The sequence below is a fragment of the Pseudophryne corroboree genome, chromosome 5 (assembly GCF_028390025.1).
Source record: "Pseudophryne corroboree isolate aPseCor3 chromosome 5, aPseCor3.hap2, whole genome shotgun sequence".
Taxonomy (NCBI): domain Eukaryota; kingdom Metazoa; phylum Chordata; class Amphibia; order Anura; family Myobatrachidae; genus Pseudophryne; species Pseudophryne corroboree.
Genome location: NC_086448.1, coordinates 196,316,311 through 196,339,188, shown reverse-complemented (window position 1 = coordinate 196,339,188; position 22,878 = coordinate 196,316,311). Strand labels below are relative to the sequence as shown.

Here is a 22,878-nt window from a genome sequence, read left to right as displayed (position 1 = left end):
CGCGCCCGAACGTCATCATGACGCTGTCGGATTCTCGCGAGGCTCGGATTCTATCGCGAGACTCGGATTCTATATAAGGAACCGCGCATCGCCGCCATTTTCACACGTGCATTGAGATTGATAGGGAGAGGACGTGGCTGGCGTCCTCTCCGTTTAGAATAGATTAGAGAGACACTTGATTTACTAATTTTGGGGAGCATTAGGAGTACTCAGTACAGTGCAGAGTTTTGCTGATAGTGACCAGTGACCACCAGTTTTATTTATAATCCGTTCTCTGCCTGAAAAAAGCGATACACAGCACACAGTGACTCAGTCACATACCATATCTGTGTGCACTGCTCAGGCTCAGGCCAGTGTGCTGCATCATCTATTATCTATATATAATATTATATATATCTGTCTGACTGCTCAGCTCACACAGCTTATAATTGTGGGGGAGACTGGGGAGCACTACTGCAGTGCCAGTTATAGGTTATAGCAGGAGCCAGGAGTACATAATATATTATATAGTGAGTGACCACCAGACACACAGTGCAGTTTATTTAATATATCCGTTCTCTGCCTGAAAAAAGCGATACACACAGTGACTCAGTCAGTCACATACCATATCTGTGTGCACTGCTCAGGCTCAGGCCAGTGTGCTGCATCATCTATATATATTATATATCTGTCTGACTGCTCAGCTCACACAGCTTATAATTGTGGGGGAGACTGGGGAGCACTACTGCAGTGCCAGTTATAGGTTATAGCAGGAGCCAGGAGTACATAATATTATATTAAAATTAAACAGTGCACACTTTTGCTGCAGGAGTGCCACTGCCAGTGTGACTAGTGACCAGTGACCTGACCACCAGTATATATAATATTAGTAGTATACTATCTCTTTATCAACCAGTCTATATTAGCAGCAGACACAGTACAGTGCGGTAGTTCACGGCTGTGGCTACCTCTGTGTCGGCACTCGGCAGCCCGTCCATAATTGTATATACCACCTAACCGTGGTTTTTTTTTCTTTCTTTATACATACATACTAGTTACGAGTATACTATCTCTTTATCAACCAGTCTATATATTAGCAGCAGACACAGTACAGTGCGGTAGTTCACGGCTGTGGCTACCTCTGTGTCGGCACTCGGCAGCCCGTCCATAATTGTATATACCACCTAACCGTGGTTTTTTTTTCTTTCTTTATACATACATACTAGTTACGAGTATACTATCTCTTTATCAACCAGTCTATATATTAGCAGCAGACACAGTACAGTGCGGTAGTTCACGGCTGTGGCTACCTCTGTGTCGGCACTCGGCAGCCCGTCCATAATTGTATATACCACCTAACCGTGGTTTTTTTTTCTTTCTTTATACATACATACTAGTTACGAGTATACTATCTCTTTATCAACCAGTCTATATATTAGCAGCAGACACAGTACAGTGCGGTAGTTCACGGCTGTGGCTACCTCTGTGTCGGCACTCGGCAGCCCGTCCATAATTGTATATACCACCTAACCGTGGTTTTTTTTTCTTTCTTTATACATACATACTAGTTACGAGTATACTATCTCTTTATCAACCAGTCTATATATTAGCAGCAGACACAGTACAGTGCGGTAGTTCACGGCTGTGGCTACCTCTGTGTCGGCACTCGGCAGCCCGTCCATAATTGTATATACCACCTAACCGTGGTTTTTTTTTCTTTCTTTATACATACATACTAGTTACGAGTATACTATCTCTTTATCAACCAGTCTATATATTAGCAGCAGACACAGTACAGTGCGGTAGTTCACGGCTGTGGCTACCTCTGTGTCGGCACTCGGCAGCCCGTCCATAATTGTATATACCACCTAACCGTGGTTTTTTTTTCTTTCTTTATACATACATACTAGTTACGAGTATACTATCTCTTTATCAACCAGTCTATATATTAGCAGCAGACACAGTACAGTGCGGTAGTTCACGGCTGTGGCTACCTCTGTGTCGGCACTCGGCAGCCCGTCCATAATTGTATACTAGTATCCAATCCATCCATCTCCATTGTTTACCTGAGGTGCCTTTTAGTTGTGCCTATTAAAATATGGAGAACAAAAATGTTGAGGTTCCAAAATTAGGGAAAGATCAAGATCCACTTCCACCTCGTGCTGAAGCTGCTGCCACTAGTCATGGCCGAGACGATGAAATGCCAGCAACGTCGTCTGCCAAGGCCGATGCCCAATGTCATAGTACAGAGCATGTCAAATCCAAAACACCAAATATCAGTAAAAAAAGGACTCCAAAACCTAAAATAAATTTGTCGGAGGAGAAGCGTAAACTTGCCAATATGCCATTTACCACACGGAGTGGCAAGGAACGGCTGAGGCCCTGGCCTATGTTCATGGCTAGTGGTTCAGCTTCACATGAGGATGGAAGCACTCAGCCTCTCGCTAGAAAAATGAAAAGACTCAAGCTGGCAAAAGCAGCACAGCAAAGAACTGTGCATTCTTCGAAATCCCAAATCCACAAGGAGAGTCCAATTGTGTCGGTTGCGATGCCTGACCTTCCCAACACTGGACGTGAAGAGCATGCGCCTTCCACCATTTGCACGCCCCCTGCAAGTGCTGGAAGGAGCACCCGCAGTCCAGTTCCTGATAGTCAGATTGAAGATGTCAGTGTTGAAGTACACCAGGATGAGGAGGATATGGGTGTTGCTGGCGCTGGGGAGGAAATTGACCAGGAGGATTCTGATGGTGAGGTGGTTTGTTTAAGTCAGGCACCCGGGGAGACACCTGTTGTCCGTGGGAGGAATATGGCCGTTGACATGCCAGGTGAAAATACCAAAAAAATCAGCTCTTCGGTGTGGAGGTATTTCACCAGAAATGCGGACAACAGGTGTCAAGCCGTGTGTTCCCTTTGTCAAGCTGTAATAAGTAGGGGTAAGGACGTTAACCACCTCGGAACATCCTCCCTTATACGTCACCTGCAGCGCATTCATAATAAGTCAGTGACAAGTTCAAAAACTTTGGGTGACAGCGGAAGCAGTCCACTGACCAGTAAATCCCTTCCTCTTGTAACCAAGCTCACGCAAACCACCCCACCAACTCCCTCAGTGTCAATTTCCTCCTTCCCCAGGAATGCCAATAGTCCTGCAGGCCATGTCACTGGCAATTCTGACGAGTCCTCTCCTGCCTGGGATTCCTCCGATGCATCCTTGCGTGTAACGCCTACTGCTGCTGGCGCTGCTGTTGTTGCCGCTGGGAGTCGATGGTCATCCCAGAGGGGAAGTCGTAAGCCCACTTGTACTACTTCCAGTAAGCAATTGACTGTTCAACAGTCCTTTGCGAGGAAGATGAAATATCACAGCAGTCATCCTACTGCAAAGCGGATAACTGAGTCCTTGACAACTATGTTGGTGTTAGACGTGCGTCCGGTATCCGCCGTTAGTTCACAGGGAACTAGACAATTTATTGAGGCAGTGTGCCCCCGTTACCAAATACCATCTAGGTTCCACTTCTCTAGGCAGGCGATACCGAGAATGTACACGGACGTCAGAAAAAGACTCACCAGTGTCCTAAAAAATGCAGTTGTACCCAATGTCCACTTAACCACGGACATGTGGACAAGTGGAGCAGGGCAGGGTCAGGACTATATGACTGTGACAGCCCACTGGGTAGATGTATGGACTCCCACCGCAAGAACAGCAGCGGCGGCACCAGTAGCAGCATCTCGCAAACGCCAACTCTTTCCTAGGCAGGCTACGCTTTGTATCACCGCTTTCCAGAATACGCACACAGCTGAAAACCTCTTACGGCAACTGAGGAAGATCATCGCGGAATGGCTTACCCCAATTGGACTCTCCTGTGGATTTGTGGCATCGGACAACGCCAGCAATATTGTGTGTGCATTAAATATGGGCAAATTCCAGCACGTCCCATGTTTTGCACATACCTTGAATTTGGTGGTGCAGAATTTTTTAAAAAACGACAGGGGCGTGCAAGAGATGCTGTCGGTGGCCAGAAAAATTGCGGGACACTTTCGGCGTACAGGCACCACGTACAGAAGACTGGAGCACCACCAAAAACTACTGAACCTGCCCTGCCATCATCTGAAGCAAGAAGTGGTAACGAGGTGGAATTCAACCCTCTATATGCTTCAGAGGTTGGAGGAGCAGCAAAAGGCCATTCAAGCCTATACAATTGAGCACGATATAGTAGGTGGAATGCACCTGTCTCAAGTGCAGTGGAGAATGATTTCAACGTTGTGCAAGGTTCTGATGCCCTTTGAACTTGCCACACGTGAAGTCAGTTCAGACACTGCCAGCCTGAGTCAGGTCATTCCCCTCATCAGGCTTTTGCAGAAGAAGCTGGAGGCATTGAAGAAGGAGCTAAAAGGGAGCGATTCCGCTAGGCATGTGGGACTTGTGGATGCAGCCCTTAATTCGCTTAACAAGGATTCACGGGTGGTCAATCTGTTGAAATCAGAGCACTACATTTTGGCCACCGTGCTCGATCCTAGATTTAAAGCCTACCTTGGATCTCTCTTTCCGGCAGACACAGGTCTGCTGGGGTTGAAAGACCTGCTGGTGACAAAATTGTCAAGTCAAGCGGAACGCGACCTGTCAACATCTCCTCCTTCACATTCTCCCGCAACTGGGGGTGCGAGGAAAAGGCTCAGAATTCCGAGCCCACCCGCTGGCGGTGATGCAGGGCAGTCTGGAGCGACTGCTGATGCTGACATCTGGTCCGGACGGAAGGACCTGACAACGATTACGGACATGTCGTCTACTGTCACTGCATATGATTCTCTCAACATTGATAGAATGGTGGAGGATTATATGAGTGACCGCATCCAAGTAGGCACGTCACACAGTCCGTACTTATACTGGCAGGAAAAAGAGGCAATTTGGAGGCCCTTGCACAAACTGGCTTTATTCTACCTAAGTTGCCCTCCCACAAGTGTGTACTCCGAAAGAGTGTTTAGTGCCGCCGCTCACCTTGTCAGCAATCGGCGTACGAGGTTACATCCAGAAAATGTGGAGAAGATGATGTTCATTAAAATGAATTATAATCAATTCCTCCGCGGAGACATTGACCAGCAGCAATTGCCTCCACAAAGTACACAGGGAGCTGAGATGGTGGATTCCAGTGGGGACGAATTGATAATCTGTGAGGAGGGGGATGTACACGGTGATATATCGGAGGGTGAAGATGAGGTGGACATCTTGCCTCTGTAGAGCCAGTTTGTGCAAGGAGAGATTAATTGCTTCTTTTTTGGGGGGGGTCCAAACCAACCCGTCATATCAGTCACAGTCGTGTGGCAGACCCTGTCACTGAAATGATGGGTTGGTTAAAGTGTGCATGTCCTGTTTTGTTTATACAACATAAGGGTGGGTGGGAGGGCCCAAGGACAATTCCATCTTGCACCTCTTTTTTCTTTTCTTTTTCTTTGCATCATGTGCTGATTGGGGAGGGTTTTTTGGAAGGGACATCCTGCGTGACACTGCAGTGCCACTCCTAGATGGGCCCGGTGTTTGTGTCGGCCACTAGGGTCGCTAATCTTACTCACACAGTCAGCTACCTCATTGCGCCTCTTTTTTTCTTTGCGTCATGTGCTGTTTGGGGAGGGTTTTTTGGAAGGGACATCCTGCGTGACACTGCAGTGCCACTCCTAGATGGGCCCGGTGTTTGTGTCGGCCACTAGGGTCGCTAATCTTACTCACACAGCTACCTCATTGCGCCTCTTTTTTTCTTTGCGTCATGTGCTGTTTGGGGAGGGTTTTTTGGAAGGGACATCCTGTGTGACACTGCAGTGCCACTCCTAGATGGGCCCGGTGTTTGTGTCGGCCACTAGGGTCGCTAATCTTACTCACACAGCTACCTCATTGCGCCTCTTTTTTTCTTTGCGTCATGTGCTGTTTGGGGAGGGTTTTTTGGAAGGGACATCCTGCGTGACACTGCAGTGCCACTCCTAGATGGGCCCGGTGTTTGTGTCGGCCACTAGGGTCGCTAATCTTACTCACACAGCTACCTCATTGCGCCTCTTTTTTTCTTTGCGTCATGTGCTGTTTGGGGAGGGTTTTTTGGAAGGGACATCTTGCGTGACACTGCAGTGCCACTCCTAGATGGGCCCGGTGTTTGTGTCGGCCACTAGGGTCGCTTATCTTACTCACACAGTGACCTCGGTGCAAATTTTAGGACTAAAAATAATATTGTGAGGTGTGAGGTATTCAGAATAGACTGAAAATGAGTGTAAATTATGGTTTTTGAGGTTAATAATACTTTGGGATCAAAATGACCCCCAAATTCTATGATTTAAGCTGTTTTTTAGTGTTTTTTGAAAAAAACACCCGAATCCAAAACACACCCGAATCCGACAAAAAAAATTCGGTGAGGTTTTGCCAAAACGCGTTCGAACCCAAAACACGGCCGCGGAACCGAACCCAAAACCAAAACACAAAACCCGAAAAATTTCAGGCGCTCATCTCTAGTCTCACCCCCTGATGGCGGCCCTGTATAGTTGTAATCTCCAGCAATACAGATGTGCCCAGTATCATCGCAATTCATAAGCAGAATATTCGTGTGCACATGAAAACACATCTGCTCCCATTGAAATCAGTGGAGCGGCACACGCAGCAACTAGGCATAGCAAGACGCGTATTATCACCACCATCTGCGTATGCATCTCGGCAGGTGACTATATGCAGGATGAGCGGGGACAAATCTTCAAATACTAGGTGATTCATCGCGCCCTACGGGCGCTCTTCACACCATCGGAAGGGGCTACTCCCTTGGGGTGTGCAACATTTTTATTATATGGAGTATTAACCGTGAATCATAATTTTGTGAGTGGTGAAATATTGCACGGACAAAGGGAGTGCGACGGTTAAGGGGCCGTAGCCCCTTGCGATGGCGTGAACAGAGCATGCAGGGCACAATGAATCGCCTATAAGGTGCTGTGGTTGGCCAAGTGGCGGGTGCGGGGGAGACGTGGATGGGGGAAGGGGTCGGGGGTGCCGCGGGTGGGGGAGGGGCGGTTGCAGAGGTGTCGTGGGTGGTTGGAGGGCCGGCTGCGGTGGTGCCGTGGATGGTGGAGGGTCTCCGGAGTTGCAATGGTTGGGGGAGGTGCGGAAGGGGAGGGTTGGGTGCGCGGATGGGGGAGGGGGTCGGGAAGTGATGCAGGAGGGGTAGGGGCAGGCGTGACATGTGTGCGGGAGGGGCAGGTGCGGGGCTGCAACGGATGGGGGAGGGGTTCCGGAGGTGGGGAAGGGGCGGATGCGCTGCGGATGAGGTAGGGGGTCCGGAGGCATCGCTGGTGGGTGAGAGGTGGGGGTGCCACAGGTGGGGGAGGGGCAGGTAGGGGGGTGCTGCGGATGGAGAGGGGGTCCGGGGGCGCTGTGGGTGGTGGAAGGGCGGGTGCGTGGGTGTCGCGGGTGAGGTAGGGGGCCCAGAGGCAGCGCGGGTGGGGGAGGGGCGGGGGAGGGATGCGGGAGGGGGTCCGGGGGCGCTGCAGGTTGTGGAGGGCCTCATCCTCCGCCTCATGGCATCCTGTGGCTCAGCCGCCCTCCTAACCCCAGCACAGGAGCCGGGAACCGCGAGGAGGAGGACGCGTCCGGCCGGGAAGATGGCGGAGAGGTATTTGGCCAGATCTGTGACTCTATGACTGTGACTCCGCCCAGCACTGTGACTCTGCCCAGCATTATACAGACAGTCAAAGATCTTGGCTAATATATAGGAGATGTGGCACTAGTTTATACTTTGAAATATGTGTTCTGCTTTTATTTATTCGGTTTGGTTCCTCATTTCCTGCAGGACCAATGTAGGACAAAAGAGCAGAGCAAGATGAGCGCAAAGTTCAGCGCAAGTTTAATAATGAAATTATGTAATTCAGTAAAGTGCCTTTATACTATCACATACAGGCTAAAGTGGAAGATACATGAAAAATTCCTAGGGCATGGGCAGGGAAAACACACATTTATCCGTTGCCTGCAATGAACACAATGGATGCTTGCATGCCGGCAAGTGTAGAGCCACTGGAAAAACTTGGGTTCCTATGAGGCTGCTATTTGGATATCCAACATAGGCAACGCGTATAGGCCCTCATTCCGAGTTGTTCGCTCGCAAGCTGCTTTTAGCAGCTTTACACACGCTAAGCCGCTGCCTACTGGGAGTGAATCTTAGCTTCTTAAAATTGCGAACGAAAGATTCTCAAAATTGCGACCACACACCTCTTAGCAGTTTCTGAGTAGCTCCAGACTTACTCGGCATCTGCGATCAGTTCAGTGCTTGTCGTTCCTGGTTTGACGTCACAAACACACCCAGCGTTCGCCCAGACACTCCTCCGTTTCTTCAGCCACTCCCGCGTTTTCCCAGAAACGGTAGCGTTTTTTCTCTGACGTCCTAAGTGGATGCTGGGGACTCCGTCAGGACCATGGGGAATAGCGGCTCCGCAGGAGACAGGGCACAAAATTAAAAGTTTGACCACTAGGTGGTGTGCACTGGCTCCTCCCCCCATGACCCTCCTCCAAGCCTCAGTTAGGTTTTTGTGCCCGGCCGAGAAGGGTGCAATCTAGGTGGCTCTCCTAAAGAGCTGCTTAGAATAAAAGTTTGTTAGGTTTTTTATTTTCAGTGAGTCCTGCTGGCAACAGGCTCACTGCAACGCGGGACTAAGGGGAGAAGAAGCGAACTCACCTGCGTGCAGGATGGATTGGCTTCTTAGGCTACTGGACACTAGCTCCAGAGGGACGATCACAGGTACAGCCTGGATGGGTCACCGGAGCCGCGCCGCCGGCCCCCTTACAGATGCTGAAGAGAGAAGAGGTCCAGAAATCGGCGGCTGAAGACTTCCCAGTCTTCTTAAGGTAGCGCACAGCACTGCAGCTGTGCGCCATTGCTCTCAGCACACTTCACACGGCGGTCACTGAGGGTGCAGGGCGCTGGGGGGGGGCGCCCTGGGCAGCAATGTAATTACCTTTACTGGCTAAAAATACATCACATATAGCCCCTGGGCTATATGGATGTATTTAACCCCTGCCAGGATTACAGAAAAAACCGGGAGAAGAGCCCGCCGTGAAGGGGGCGGGGCCTATCTCCTCAGCACACAGCGCCATTTTTCCCACACAGATCCGCTGGTGGGAAGGCTCCCAGGCTCTCCCCTGCACTGCACTACAGAAACAGGGTTAAAACAGAGAGGGGGGGCATTTTTTGGCGATATTATTATATATTAAGCTGCTATAAGGGAAAACACTTACTATAAGGTTGTCCCTGTATAATTATAGCGCTTTGGTGTGTGCTGGCAAACTCTCCCTCTGTCTCCCCAAAGGGCTAGTGGGGTCCTGTCCTCTATCAGAGCATTCCCTGTGTGTGTGCTGTGTGTCGGTACGTGTGTGTCGACAGGTATGAGGACGATGTTGGTGTGGAGGCGGAGCAATTGCCTGTAATGGGATGTCACCCCCTAGGGAGTCGACACCGGAATGGATGGCTTTATTTATGGAATTACGTGATAGTGTCAACACGCTACAAGGTCGGTTGACGATATGAGACGGCCGGCAAACCAATTAGTACCTGTCCAGGCGTCTCAAACACCGTCAGGGGCTTTAAAACGCCCATTACCTCAGTCGGTCGACAGACACAGACACGGACACTGACTCCAGTGTCGACGGTGAAGAAACAAACGTATTTTCCAGTAGGGCCACACGTTACATAATCACGGCAATGAAGGAGGCGTTACATATTTCTGATACTACAAGTACCACAAAAATGGGTATTATGTGGGGTGTGAAAAAACTACCTGTAGTTTTTCCTGAATCAGATGAATTGATTGAAGTGTGTGATGAAGCGTGGGTTACCCCCGATAGGAAGTTGCTAATTTCAGAGAAGTTATTGGCATTATACCCTTTCCCGCCAGAGGTTAGGGCGCGCTGGGAAACACCCTCTAGGGTAGATAAGGCGCTCACACGCTTATCAAAACAAGTGGCGTTACCGTCTCCTGATACGGCCGCCCTCAAAGATCCAGCTGATAGGAGGCTGGAAAATACTCTAAAAAGTATATACACACATACTGATGTTATACTGCGACCAGCAATCGCCCCAGCATGGATGTGCAGTGCTGGGGGGGTTTGGTCGGAATCTCTGACTGGAAATATTGATACCCTGAATAGCGACAATATTTTATTGACTATAGAGCATTTAAAGGATGCATTTTCTTTATATGCGAGATGCACAGAGGGATATTTGCACTCTGGCATCAAGGGTAAGTGCGCTGTCCATTTCTGCCAGAAGAAGTTTATGGACGCGACAGTGGTCAGGTGATGCGGATTCCAAGCGGCATATGGAAGTTTGCCGTATAAAGGGGAGGAATTATTTGGGGTCGGTCTATCGGACTTGGTGGCCACGGCAACAGCCGGAAAATCCACCTTTTTTTACCTCAGGTCACCTCCCAACAGAAAAAGACACCGTCTTTTCAGCCTCAGTCCTTTCGTTCTCATAAGAACAAGCGGGCAAAAGGCCATTCATATCTGCCTGAGGCAAAGGAAAGGGTAAGAGACTGCAGCAAGCAGCTCTTTCCCAGGAGCAGAAGCACTCCCCCGCTTCTGAAAAGTCTTCAGCATGTCGCTGGGGCCTTACAAGCGGACTCAGGTCCGGTGGGGGGGTCGTCTCAAGAATTTCAGCGCGCAGTGGGCTCACTCGCAAGTCGACCCCTGGATCCTGCAGGTAGTATCACAGGGGTACAGATTGGAATTCGAGACGTCTCTTCCTCGCAGATTCCTGAAGTCTGCTTTACCAACATCTCCCTCCGACAGGGAGACGGTGTTGGAAGCTATTCACAAGCTGTATTCCCAGCAAGTAATAGTCAAGGTACCCCTACTACAACAAGGAAAGGGGTATTATTCCACGCTGTTTGTGGTACCGAAGCCGGACGGCTCGGTGAGACCTATTCTAAGTCTGAAATCTTTTGAACACTTACATACAAAGGTTCAAGTTCAAGATGAAATCACTCAGAGCAGTGATAGCGAATCTGGAAGAAGGGGACTTTATGGTGTCCTTGGACATCAAGGATGCTTACCTCCATGTCCCAATTTGCCCTTCAAACCAAGGGTACCTCAGGTTCGTGGTACAAAACTGTCACTATCAGTTTCAGACGTTGCTGTTTGGATTGTCCACGGCACCCCGGGTCTTTACCAAGGTAATGGCCGAAATGATGATTCTTCTTCGAAGAAAAGGCGTATTAATTATCCCTTACTTGGACGATCTCCTGATAAGGGCAAGATCCAGAGAACAGTTAGAGGCCGGTGTAGCACTAACCCAAGTAGTGCTGCAACAGCACGGGTGGATTCTAAATTTTCCAAAATCCCAGCTGAGCCCGACGACACGTCTGCTGTTCCTAGGGATGATTCTGGACACAGTTCAGAAAAAGGTTTTTCTCCCGGAGGAGAAAGCCAGGGAGTTATCCGAGCTAGTCAGGAACCTCCTAAAACCAGGAAAAGTGTCAATGCATCAATGCACAAGAGTCCTGGGTAAATGGTGGCTTCTTACGAAGCGATTCCATTCGGCAGATTCCACGCAAGAACCTTTCAGTGGGATCTGCTGGACAAATGGTCCGGATCGCATCTTCAGATGCATCAGCGGATAGCCCCGTCTCCAAGGACAAGGGGGTCTCTTCTGTGGTGGTTGCAGAGTGCTCACATTTTTGGAGGGCCGCAGATTCGGCATTCAGGACTGGGTCCTGGTGACCACGAATGCCAGCCTGAGAGGCTGGGGAGCAGTCACACAGGGAAGAAATTTCCAGGGAGTGTGGTCAAGCCTGGAGACTTCACTTCACATAAATATACTGGAGCTAAGGGCAATTTACAATGCTCTAAGCCTGGCAAGACCTCTGCTTCAGGGTCAGCCGGTGTTGATCCAGTAGGGCAACACCACGGCAGTCGCCCACGTAAACAGACAGGGCGACACAAGAAGCAGGAGGGCAATGGCAGAAGCTGCAAGGATTTTTCACTGGGCAGAAAATCATGTGATAGCACTGTCAGCAGTGTTCATTCCGGGAGTGGACAACTGGGAAGCAGACTTCCTCAGCAGACACGATCACCACCCGGGAGAGTGGGGACTTCATCCAGAAGTCTTCCACATGATTGTGAACCGTTGGGAAAAACCAAAGGTGGACATGATGGCGTCCCGCCTCAACAAAAAACTGGACAGGTATTGCGCCAGGTCAAGAGACCCTCAGGCAATAGCTGTGGACGCGTTGGTAACACCATGGGTGTACCAGTCAATGTATGTGTTCCCCCCTCTGCCTCTCATACCCAAGGTACTGAGAATTATAAGGCGAAGGGGAGTAAGAACGATACTCGTGGCTCCGGATTTGCCAAGAAAGACTTGGTACCCGGAACTTCAAGAGATGCGCACGGAGGATCCGTGCACTCTACCTCTAGACTTACCGCGGCTGCGTTTGACGGCATGGCGGTTGAACGCCGGATCCTGAAGGAGAGGGCTCCGACGGAGGAATTTCAACTGGGTCGATTCCTACATTTCCTGCAAACAGGATTGTCTATGGGCCTCAAATTGGGGTCCATTAAGGTTCAAATTTCGGCCCTGTCGATTTTCTTCCAGAAAGAATTGGCTTCAGTTCCTGAAGTCCAAGCTTTTGTCAAAGGAGTACTACATATACAGCCCCGGTTGTGCCTCCAGTGGCACTGTGGGATCTCAATGTAGTTTTGGGATTCCTCAAATCCCATTGGTTTGAGCCACTCAAATCGGTGGATTTGAAATATCTTACATGGAAAGTGACCATGCTACTGGCCCTGGCTTCGGCCAGGAGAGTGTCAGAATTGGCGGCTTTTTCGTACAAAAGCCATATCTGATTTTCCATTGGGACAGGGCAGAACTGCGGACGCGTCCTCAGTTTCTCCCTAAGGTGGTATCAGCGTTTCACCTGAACCAACTTATTGTGGTGCCTGCGGCTTCTAGCGACTTGGAGGACTCCAAGTTGTTCGACGTTGTCAGAACCTTAAAAATATATATATATATTTCAAGGACGGCTGGAGTCAGAAAGTCTGACTCGCTGTTTATACTGTATGCACCCAACAAGCTGGGTGTTCCTGCGTCTAAGCAGACGATTGCTCGTTGGATTTGTAGCACAATTCAACTTGCGCATTCTGTGGCAGGCCTGCCACAGCCAAAATCTGTAAATGCCCACTCCACAAGGAAGGTGGGCTCACCTTGGGCGGCTGCCCGAGGGGTCTCGGCATTACAACGCTGCCGAGCAGCTACGTGGTCAGGGGAGAACACGTTTGTAAAATTCTACAAATTTGATACCCTGGCTAAGGAGGACCTGGAGTTCTCTCATTCGGTGCTGCAGAGTCATCCGCACTCTCCCGCCCGTTTGGGAGCTTTGGTATAATCCCCATGGTCCTGACGGAGTCCCCAGCATCCACTTAGGACGTCAGAGAAAATAAGAATTTACTTACCGATAATTCTATTTCTCGTAGTCCGTAGTGGATGCTGGGCGCCCATCCCAAGTGCGGATTGTCTGCAATACTTGTACATAGTTATTGTTACAAAAATCGGGTTATTATTGTTGGAAGCCATCTTTTCAGAGGCTCCTCTGTTATCATGCTGTTAACTGGGTTCAGATCTCAAGTTGTACAGTGTGATTGGTGTGGCTGGTATGAGTCTTACCCGGGATTCAAAATCCTTCCTTATTGTGTACGCTCGTCCGGGCACAGTATCCTAACTGAGGCTTGGAGGAGGGTCATGGGGGGAGGAGCCAGTGCACACCACCTAGTGGTCAAACTTTTAATTTTGTGCCCTGTCTCCTGCGGAGCCGCTATTCCCCATGGTCCTGACGGAGTCCCCAGCATCCACTACAGACTACGAGAAATAGAATTATCGGTAAGTAAATTTTTATTTTCGCACACACCCATAAAACGGCCTGTTTCCGCCCAGAAACACCCACTTCCTGTCAATCACATTACGATCACCAGACCGAAGAAAAAAACCATGAGTAAAATACCTAACTGCATAGCAAATTTACTTGGCGCAGTCGCAGTGCGGACATTGCGCATGCGCACTAAGCGGAAAATCGCTGCGATGCGAAAAAATTTACCGAACGAACAACTCGGAATGACCACCATAGTCTCAATCAAAACAGCTACTCCACCTAAGTGGTGTGACAATGTGGACCATTAAGAAGCTATTAGTCCCCACAGCCTACATTTAATCCCCATTGCCAGAGCTGCGGTCCATGATAGGCCTAGGCCAGTTTCCATCTGCACCCACTATAAACAATTACTGATGGACCACAGAGGCGGGTCTTGGTCCAGGTACATTGTACTCCTATGTTTGGTGTGTGGTTATTGGGACACATATGGTTCAATATATTCTATTGTATAGTCATTTTTGAATTAATAATTGACATTCTTTAAAGAAAAGAAATACCTTTGTATTTTGACTAAATCCTGCCATCTTTTGCAACAAACACTAATTCCTCTCTCTATAAACCTCTCTTTATACCATCAGAAATTGTAGGTACAAGCAGCAGAAGGTATGTTAATGAGAATACCTTCCATGTCCAGGGCCTGATTTTAGACCGGGCGGATGGGTGGTTGCTCAGGAGCCCCTACACATCAGAAACCCCCCACACTGCTCTACTCGGCCCACTCTGGACTCTTCCTCCTGTTCGGCTCTGGGCAGCATTGCAGTCACTGATGAATGAGTCTCTACAATGGACGGGCATGGCTGTAGACAATACTGCGCAGGTATAGTTGAAAGGGGTGGGGCCTAATTCTGTGAAGTGCCTGCCACCATCAGAGACATGGAAGCTGTAACAGGTCACTCTCTCACTGAAACATACTCTCTCTCTCCAACACCCTCTCTCTCACTCCCCTCTCTCCGAGACCCTTTCTCTCACATCTCTCTATCACACCCCTCTCTGTCCCTGATACTCTCTCCCCCTTTAACCCTGATACTTTCTCCCTCTCTACCTATCCCTGACACCATCAGTACTCTGCCCACACTGATCACCCTGCACCCATAGACTTACCTCTCCACCAATGCTGCAGAGATTACCAAGAAAATGGCACCAGTGCACAGCGGGGAGCTGCACGGAGACTGCACATAAGCCCCCTCCTCTTAAAATGTCCCTTCTTAAATTCCATCTCAGGACAGTGTAATTTGCCCCAAACTTTTTGAAAATCACTCTCAGTTGTCAAATAATGACGGTGAAATGGATGCATTGTTGTAAACTTTCACTTTTTTAGTCTGGTAAGGAGGTGTCTCTGGTTGGCCCTATATAAAGTCGGTCACCCTATTTGCAACTTCAGTTCCCCACCACAGACACTAGAGCCAAGTAACATGTCAGCTTCTTTTTTGGACTGTGGAGGGACACATGATACCATGTTCAAAAGGGCCAAACCCAGGAAAGCTCCTGGTCCTGACGGAGTGTCACCATCTGCCCTGAGAGCATGTGCGGGTCAGCTCGCCCCATATTCACCAAGATCTTCAACAAATTGTTGGAGCTACAGAAAGTCCCTTCCTGCCTCGAAAAGGTCTACTAAAACCCTCTATCACGAACCTGAACGACTACAGGCCGATGGCACTGATGTCTGTGGTCATGAAAACGTTTGAGCGTCTGGTTTTGAATCACCTGAAAACTGTGACTGGCCCCCAACTGGACCCCGTACAGTTAGCCTATTGTCGAGGATGCAGTCAACCTGGGCCTGCACTACATTCTACAGCACCTAGACATTCCCGGTACCTACGCGAGGGTCCTTTTTGTCGATTTCAGCTCTGCCTTCAATACAATCGTCACCCCAAATGACTTCGCCTAGGGGTCCCAGAAGCTTCCTGTTCCTGTATAGTAGACTTCCTGACAGATAGGACACAGGTGGTGAAAGCAGGGGAATTCACCTCTCAAGCACGGTCCATTAGTAGAGGGGCCCCTCAGGGCTGTGTCCTCTCACATCTGCTCTTCTCCCTGTACACAAATGACTGCACCTCAGAGGCACAATCAGTAAAGATCATCAAATTCGTTGATGATACCAACCTTGAGCTCAACCCCCTCAAAACTGTCGAGATGATAGTGGACTTCAGGAAGAAGTGCACCTCCGCTAATGATTGCTGACAGTGTGGTATCACTAGTAGACTCATTCAAGTTTCTAGAGACCACAATCTCCCGGGACCTTAAATGGGGGTCCAACGCTGATGCCACTGTCAGGAAAGCGCAGCAGAGGTTGTTCTTCCTCAGGCAACTAAGGAAGTTCATCATCCCACAGAAGCTTCTGCTCCTCTTCTACTCCACGATTGTGGAGTCGGTACTGTGCTCCTCAAAACTGGTATGGTTCAGCTCCCCCAGCATGAGGGACAGATGCAGGCTCCAAAAGGTGTCAGAACCGCAGAGAAGATCATCAGGGCCGACCTTCCCTCAGTCCAGGACCTGAACCTGTCCAGAGCTAAAAAGTGGGCAACGAAGATAGTAAAGGAGCAGCTACACCCCGGCCACAGCATGTTTAACTTGCTTCCTTCAGGCAGGCATTACAGGGCCATCCCCGCCAGGTCCACCAGAAGCCTCAAAAGTTTATTTCCCCAAACGCAGTCCACCTGCTGAACTCCTGAACATCGACTGACTAGACGTACCTGTAACTCACTTGTGTACCTACGGTATTCCTATCTGTATGACTTTACTTGCCCCCCCCCCCCCCCTCCCCACACACACACACCCCCCCATCTGCTTATCTGTTACCTTCTTGGCTGTTGTATAGCAAACTGAAGACAAATTCCTAGTATACACAAGTATACCTGGCCAATAAAGCTGATTCTAATTCTGATTCTGAAAATGAGATAAAAATATAGCCTCCATGCAGATAGCACCTTAGTTTGGGGATAGAACTTAAAGACCGATCACTGGACACCGTAATACTGACCACCCTGAAACTGTGCCACAAAGAGGTTATTTAGGTTTCACTTTCAGGCATATGGCAACCAGCACGATAAACAAGTAGACCTTCCTTGCCTTCCCGTTTCCAGATATCTGTGCTTCTCTAATTTCCAGGTTGCTGTTGTAGGAGCTGGGGCTCTCTCTAACCCAATTCTACTGCTTACTGCTATAATCATATGCAATGAAGATATGCATGGCCAACATTTAAACAGGCTGCAGATCAATTAGTGGTCTTAAGTTTATCTGATTTTTATCAAAGAAGACAGAACTGCGGGTCGATTGTCAGAGCTTGTGTCAAGTTGACCTTTTCACAGACGTCTACATTGCCAGTCCCCTGGGTTACTTGTTGTCCCCTGTCAGCCTCTGAATGGCAGAAGTCTGTTCTGTTCAAGCACAAAGTATACACAGATGTCTATATTACATTCTCATAGGTGTGACAGCAACTGCATGTTGTATCTATAAACTGTCCTTTAGCAGTGACACTTCCTCAATGATGATAAGCTAATTTATGCAACTAAATCTCCTTTGTGCAGAAATGAAAGCTAATTGAGTCATTACAAAGTAATTCAGGAAGGAATGCCTTGTATAAACGGGCTTACTTTAGAAATCCTCCTCAAGTGTGTTTCTTGAATCCTAAATGGTTAAGTCGCTTAGCTGCCACATAACATCCAGCCCAAACAGACAACTTTTAAAGAGGTGAATAAATTAAATGCAGCCAAATTAACACTATATTGTAATTACTTGAAATATCGCTTGAGGGAGCCTGGCTTACGGGTGTCTTGGGTAGTTTCGGAATCTCGGTTGCAGTCACAGGATTGTTGGTTTCTTCTGAAACACAAATAGTTTAAGTCTGTAAGTAACCAAAAGTGTGTGATAATTTCATTGTCAAACATATAAAAAGCAAGTCAATAAAATGCTAAATAAACACAAAATAACAGCTCTGGGTTGTTTTGTTGTTGCTGAAGTTCAATACATTGCTTCCTCTGCGGGGATCGATACAAAGGAGGGGAAGTGGGCTATACAACAGGTATATGTATAAACAGCTGCAACACAAACATTTTCACAACAGCCTGCCAATATGACTTAAGCAGTTACTCTCATGGTGACAGATTGGTTGGCTTCTCTTGTCCCATCAATCTTTGGCCTTTCTCATGAAATTGTCAGTAAGACTGACAACTTTTAAAAATGGAGACCACTAACTAATTTCACGTGGCTTCAAGGAGGCAGGATTTCTGGTCACTTAGAATCAAGACGCTTTGGATAATCATGAGTGCATTTAAATTCTTTACAAAATTAAAGACACAAGTTGGAACAAAAGATTTGAATGACCCTCAGCTCATTGTCTGTTATTGTCTTCATTGTGGCTTAATGCACCATATACTGCAGTAGTGTCTATTATTATGAAATAATAATAGTAATAATACTAGTAATAATCTTTTATTCTAAGCCACCTAAAGGGATCCCTAGCGCCAGGCAAGGGAATAAAACTGACAAGATACAGAGAGTAATACAGACAGTATATAATTCATATATATGTAACTACAGTGTGCAGTCAGCATAATTAAGTAGAGAAGACAAAGAGAAGAGGGCCAGGGCTAGTGCAAGGTTTCTCTGCACCCTAGGTAAAACTTCAGTCTACTGCCCCCAACCACCACCAATACCCACGTCCCAATCTTTCAGATAAAAGTGTGACTTATAAGTTCCACAGCCACCACTTGCATGAAGAACAACAAAGATGTTTCTTTCAGTGACATCCTTAATTTTGTTATAGGCTAACTTTCTGAATATGAAAATGGGAAGTGGTGATCAGGGAAGAGGTGAGAATCATTAGCAGAGCAAAGAGGGCAGGAGGGATTGTGTGAAGAAATGAGCTGGAGATATAGGGCCTATCTCAGAGTTGATCGCAGCAGCAAATTTGTTAGCAGATGGTCAAAACCATGTTCACTGCAGGGGGGGGGGGGGGGGGCAGCAAATGTTATAGCTGCCCCACCTGCAGTGCACATGGGCCCTCATTCCGAGTTGATCGCTAGCTGCTTTCGGTCGCAGCGCGGCGATTAGTTGAAAAAGCGTCACTTCTGCGCATGCGTATGGTGCGCACTGCGCACGCGCGTCGTACTTTCACACAAAACTATGCAGTTTCACACAAGGTCTAGCGACGCTTTTCAGTCGCACTGCTGATCGGTGAGTGGTTGACAGGAAGTGGGTGTTTCTGGGTGGACACTGACCATTTTCGGGGAGTGTGTGTAAAAATGCAGGCGCGCCCGATAAAAAATGCAGGAGTGGCTGGGGAAACGGGGGAGTGGCTGGCCGAACGCAGGGCGTGTTTGTGACGTCAAATCAGGAAGTAAACAGTCTGAAGTGATCGCTAGCTAGGAGTAAGTTTCGAGCTGCTCAGAAAATGCACAATCTTTTTTTGTAGCACTTCTGCGATCATTTCGTTCGCACTTCTGCTAAGCTAAGATACACTCCCAGAGGGCGGCGGCCTAGCGTTTGCACTGCTGCTAAAAGCAGCTAGCGAGCGATCAACTCGGAATGAGGGCTCAGGGCCCTCATTCCGAGTTGATCACTAGCTGCTTTAGTTTGCAGCGCGGCGTTTAGTTGTAAAAGTGGCACTTCTGCGCATGCGTATGGTGCACACTGCGCACGCGCTTCGTACTTTCACACAAAACTATACAGTTTCACACAAGGTCTAGCGACACTTTTCAGTCGCACTGCTGATCGGTGAGTGATTGACAGGAAGTGGGTGTTTCTGGGCGGAAACTGACTGTTTTCGGGGAGTGTGTATAAAAACGCAGGCGTGCCCGATAAAAACACAGGAGTGGCTGGGGGAGTGGCTGGCCGAACGCAGGGCGTGTTTGTGACGTCAAAACAGGAACTGAACAGTCTGAAGTGATCGCTAGCTAGGAGTAAGTTTCGAGCTGCTCAGAAAATGCACAATCTTTTTTTGGATCAGTTCTGCGATCCTTTCGGTCGCACTTCTGCTAAGCTAAGATACACTCCCAGAGGGCGGCGGCCTAGCGTTTGCACTGCTGCTAAAAGCAGCTAGCGAGCGATCAACTCGGAATGAGGGCCATGGTTGTGCCAAACTGCTAACAAATTTGCTGCTGTGATCAACTCTGAATTAGGCCCATAGGGAGGAGAGATGAGGTTAAGAAGAGCTTTGTATATAAGAGAGAGAGAGAGAGTGAGAGAGAGAGAGAGAGAGAGAGAGAGAGAGAGAGAGAGAGCAGTTTGAATTCAGTTCTGATTTGCACACATGTAATATATTGGTAATATTATTTCTACACATTAATTGATGCAATGGGCCAGAATCAACACAGTATGCAACAATATTATCAAATGCCTTTAATAAGGTTTTTTTTTATTTTAAATTTATTTTAGATGGTATCTTGACTTTAATGACATAAGAGCACTACAGAAAATGAATCACTTAATCAGAAAATTAATCAGAAGTAGCTCACAGTGTGTTGCTGATTACCAGAGTGTTTCTTTGAAAAACAATTTGCAAATCGCAGAAATGGCAGACCCATATTAGCTTCTACGGTGAATAAGCCGATGCACATACTGCTCCACCAGTGCATCTCAAAGTGCATATTCACTTCCAGATATTTGGAGACGACACTGTAAAATCCATTTGGCTAATGCATGGTGAAAATAGTAAAAAGTCTAATAAAAATGACAACCTACGTAAACTTTAGTATCACTGGCTTTATTCAATTCCACATCTCAGTTTTTCTACAGAAAATATATTTTGAGTCACCAGGACTCAAAAATATACGAGGAACTTCTCAGTGCTTGAATTTTTCTTTTCTTTTTTTGTAGTCAAAGTAAGTCAGAAATGAACCTTAGAGGCAGAAGTCTCAATGAAAATCCTATCTCCCAACATTTATACATGAAAAATCATCCTGAAAGCCCACTCCCAACCTGCCCAAAAACCAGACAGCAGGAACACTCCGGGAAATGCACACTTAAAGTCCTTCACACTGCTTTATCCTGACTAGCTCACACTGTACATAAAATTATCTTACAATAGATCACCAACTGTAATGCTGGCCATACATTAGGACGAGCAGCATTCGATGCAACGCTGACATTTAACTCTATGGGACTACTGGAGACACTGAACCCGGTACAAGGCCCCTTTTGGCTGGTACAGACTATAAAAAAAATGGTACTGTACTTGCCAAAAAGGTACAGTTGCAGGGTATGCAGTAGAGATGAGCGCCTGAAATTTTTCGGGTTTTGTGTTTTGGTTTTGGGTTCGGTTCCGCGGCCGTGTTTTGGGTTCGACCGCGTTTTGGCAAAACCTCACCGAATTTTTTTTGTCGGATTCGGGTGTGTTTTGGATTCGGGTGTTTTTTTAAAAAAACACTAAAAAACAGCTTAAATCATAGAATTTGGGGGTCATTTTGATCCCATATTATTATTAACCTCAAAAACCATAATTTCCACTCATTTTCAGTCTATTCTGAATACCTCACACCTCTCAATATTATTTTTAGTCCTAAAATTTGCACCAAGGTCGCTGGATGACTAAGCTAAGCGACACTAGTGGCCGACACAAACACCTGGCCGATCTAGGAGTGGCACTGCAGTGTCACGCAGGATGTCCCTTCCAAAAAACCCTCCCCAATCAGCACATGACGCAAAGAAAAAAAGAGGCGCAATGAGGTAGCTGACTGTGTGAGTAAGATAAGCGACCCTAGTGGCCGACACAAACACCGGGCCCATTTAGGAGTGGCACTGCAGTGTCACGCAGGATGTCCCTTCCAAAAAACCCTCCCCAATCAGCACATGACGCAAAGAAAAAAAGAGGCGCAATGAGGTAGCTGACTGTGTGAGTAAGATTAGCGACCCTAGTGGCCGACACAAACACCGGGCCCATTTAGGAGTGGCACTGCAGTGTCACGCAGGATGTCCCTTCCAAAAAACCCTCCCCAATCAGCACATGACGCAAAGAAAAAAAGAGGCGCAATGAGGTAGCTGACTGTGTGAGTAAGATTAGCGACCCTAGTGGCCGACACAAACACCGGGCCCATTTAGGAGTGGCACTGCAGTGTCACGCAGGATGTCCCTTCCAAAAAACCCTCCCCAATCAGCACATGACGCAAAGAAAAAAAGAGGCGCAATGAGGTAGCTGACTGTGTGAGTAAGATTAGCGACCCTAGTGGCCGACACAAACACCGGGCCCATTTAGGAGTGGCACTGCAGTGTCACGCAGGATGTCCCTTCCAAAAAACCCTCCCCAAACAGCACATGACGCAAAGAAAAATAAAAGAAAAAAGAGGTGCAAGATGGAATTGTCCTTGGGCCCTCCCACCCACCCTTATGTTGTATAAACAAAACAGGACATGCACACTTTAACCAACCCATCATTTCAGTGACAGGGTCTGCCACACGACTGTGACTGATATGACGGGTTGGTTTGGACCCCCCCCCCAAAAAAGAAGCAATTAATCTCTCCTTGCACAAACTGGCTCTACAGAGGCAAGATGTCCACCTCATCATCACCCTCCGATATATCACCGTGTACATCCCCCTACTCACAGATTATCAATTCGTCCCCACTGGAATCCACCATCTCAGCTCCCTGTGTACTTTGTGGAGGCAATTGCTGCTGGTCAATGTCTCCGCGGAGGAATTGATTATAATTCATTTTAATGAACATCATCTTCTCCACATTTTCTGGATGTAACCTCGTACGCCGATTGCTGACAAGGTGAGCGGCGGCACTAAACACTCTTTCGGAGTACACACTTGTGGGAGGGCAACTTAGGTAGAATAAAGCCAGTTTGTGCAATGGCCTCCAAATTGCCTCTTTTTCCTGCCAGTATAAGTATGGACTGTGTGACGTGCCTACTTGGATGCGGTCACTCATATAATCCTCCACCATTCTTTCAATGGTGAGAGAATCATATGCAGTGACAGTAGACGACATGTCCGTAATCGTTGTCAGGTCCTTCAGTCCGGACCAGA

The 22,878-nt window shown here is 47.9% G+C and overlaps 1 protein-coding gene across 1 annotated transcript in view; it reads right to left on the bottom strand.

Annotated features, from left to right (window-relative positions):
* The window catches only part of SKAP2 (src kinase associated phosphoprotein 2), a 678,462-nt gene that overhangs the window by 60,713 nt on the left and 594,871 nt on the right, over positions 1-22,878 (bottom strand). The window contains exon 10 of the mRNA XM_063921995.1: positions 17,644-17,730. Within this exon, the coding sequence (XP_063778065.1) occupies positions 17,644-17,730 (87 nt within the window). The remainder of the gene's footprint in view (positions 1-17,643; positions 17,731-22,878) is intronic.